This window comes from Phaethon lepturus, unplaced genomic scaffold (assembly GCF_000687285.1).
Source record: "Phaethon lepturus isolate BGI_N335 unplaced genomic scaffold, ASM68728v1 scaffold40706, whole genome shotgun sequence".
NCBI lineage: Eukaryota > Metazoa > Chordata > Aves > Phaethontiformes > Phaethontidae > Phaethon > Phaethon lepturus.
This window is the reverse complement of record NW_010544770.1, coordinates 1-313: the sequence shown is the minus strand read 5'-3', so window position 1 is coordinate 313 and position 313 is coordinate 1. Positions and strand designations below refer to the sequence as shown.

Genomic DNA, 313 nt, shown 5'->3' with positions numbered 1-313 from the left:
CCTCTTGGGGCCACTTGCCATTTCTTTTCCACATGACGTCTGTCTCCTTCCTCTTGAGGACCCTGGCAGAGAAGGTGGCTGGCTCAGCGACATTCACAGACTGCGTGGCCTTCACCGGGAAGAGGTGGGCTGTGGAGGAGGAAGAGGAGCAGGCTGAGCAGCAGTCAGCCCCCCGAGAGCACTTGCACCCAAGGGCAGCACTGGCACCCCCAGATCAGCCACCCCAAAACATGGCCCTGGCGCAGCCCAGCACCCACCACACGTTTCTGCTGGGACGTCATGACACACCTCCCTGTCCGCCCCGCGTGGGACC

The 313-nt window shown here is 62.9% G+C and overlaps 1 protein-coding gene across 1 annotated transcript in view; it reads right to left on the bottom strand.

Annotated features, from left to right (window-relative positions):
• The window catches only part of TIE1 (tyrosine kinase with immunoglobulin-like and EGF-like domains 1), a gene marked incomplete at its 5' end in the record, with an annotated part of 8788 nt that extends 8659 nt beyond the window's left edge, over positions 1 to 129 (bottom strand). Inside the window, one exon of the mRNA XM_010288779.1 lies at positions 19 to 129. Within this exon, the coding sequence (XP_010287081.1) occupies positions 19 to 129 (111 nt within the window). The remainder of the gene's footprint in view (positions 1 to 18) is intronic.
• Between the last annotated feature and the right edge of the window lie 184 nt (positions 130 to 313).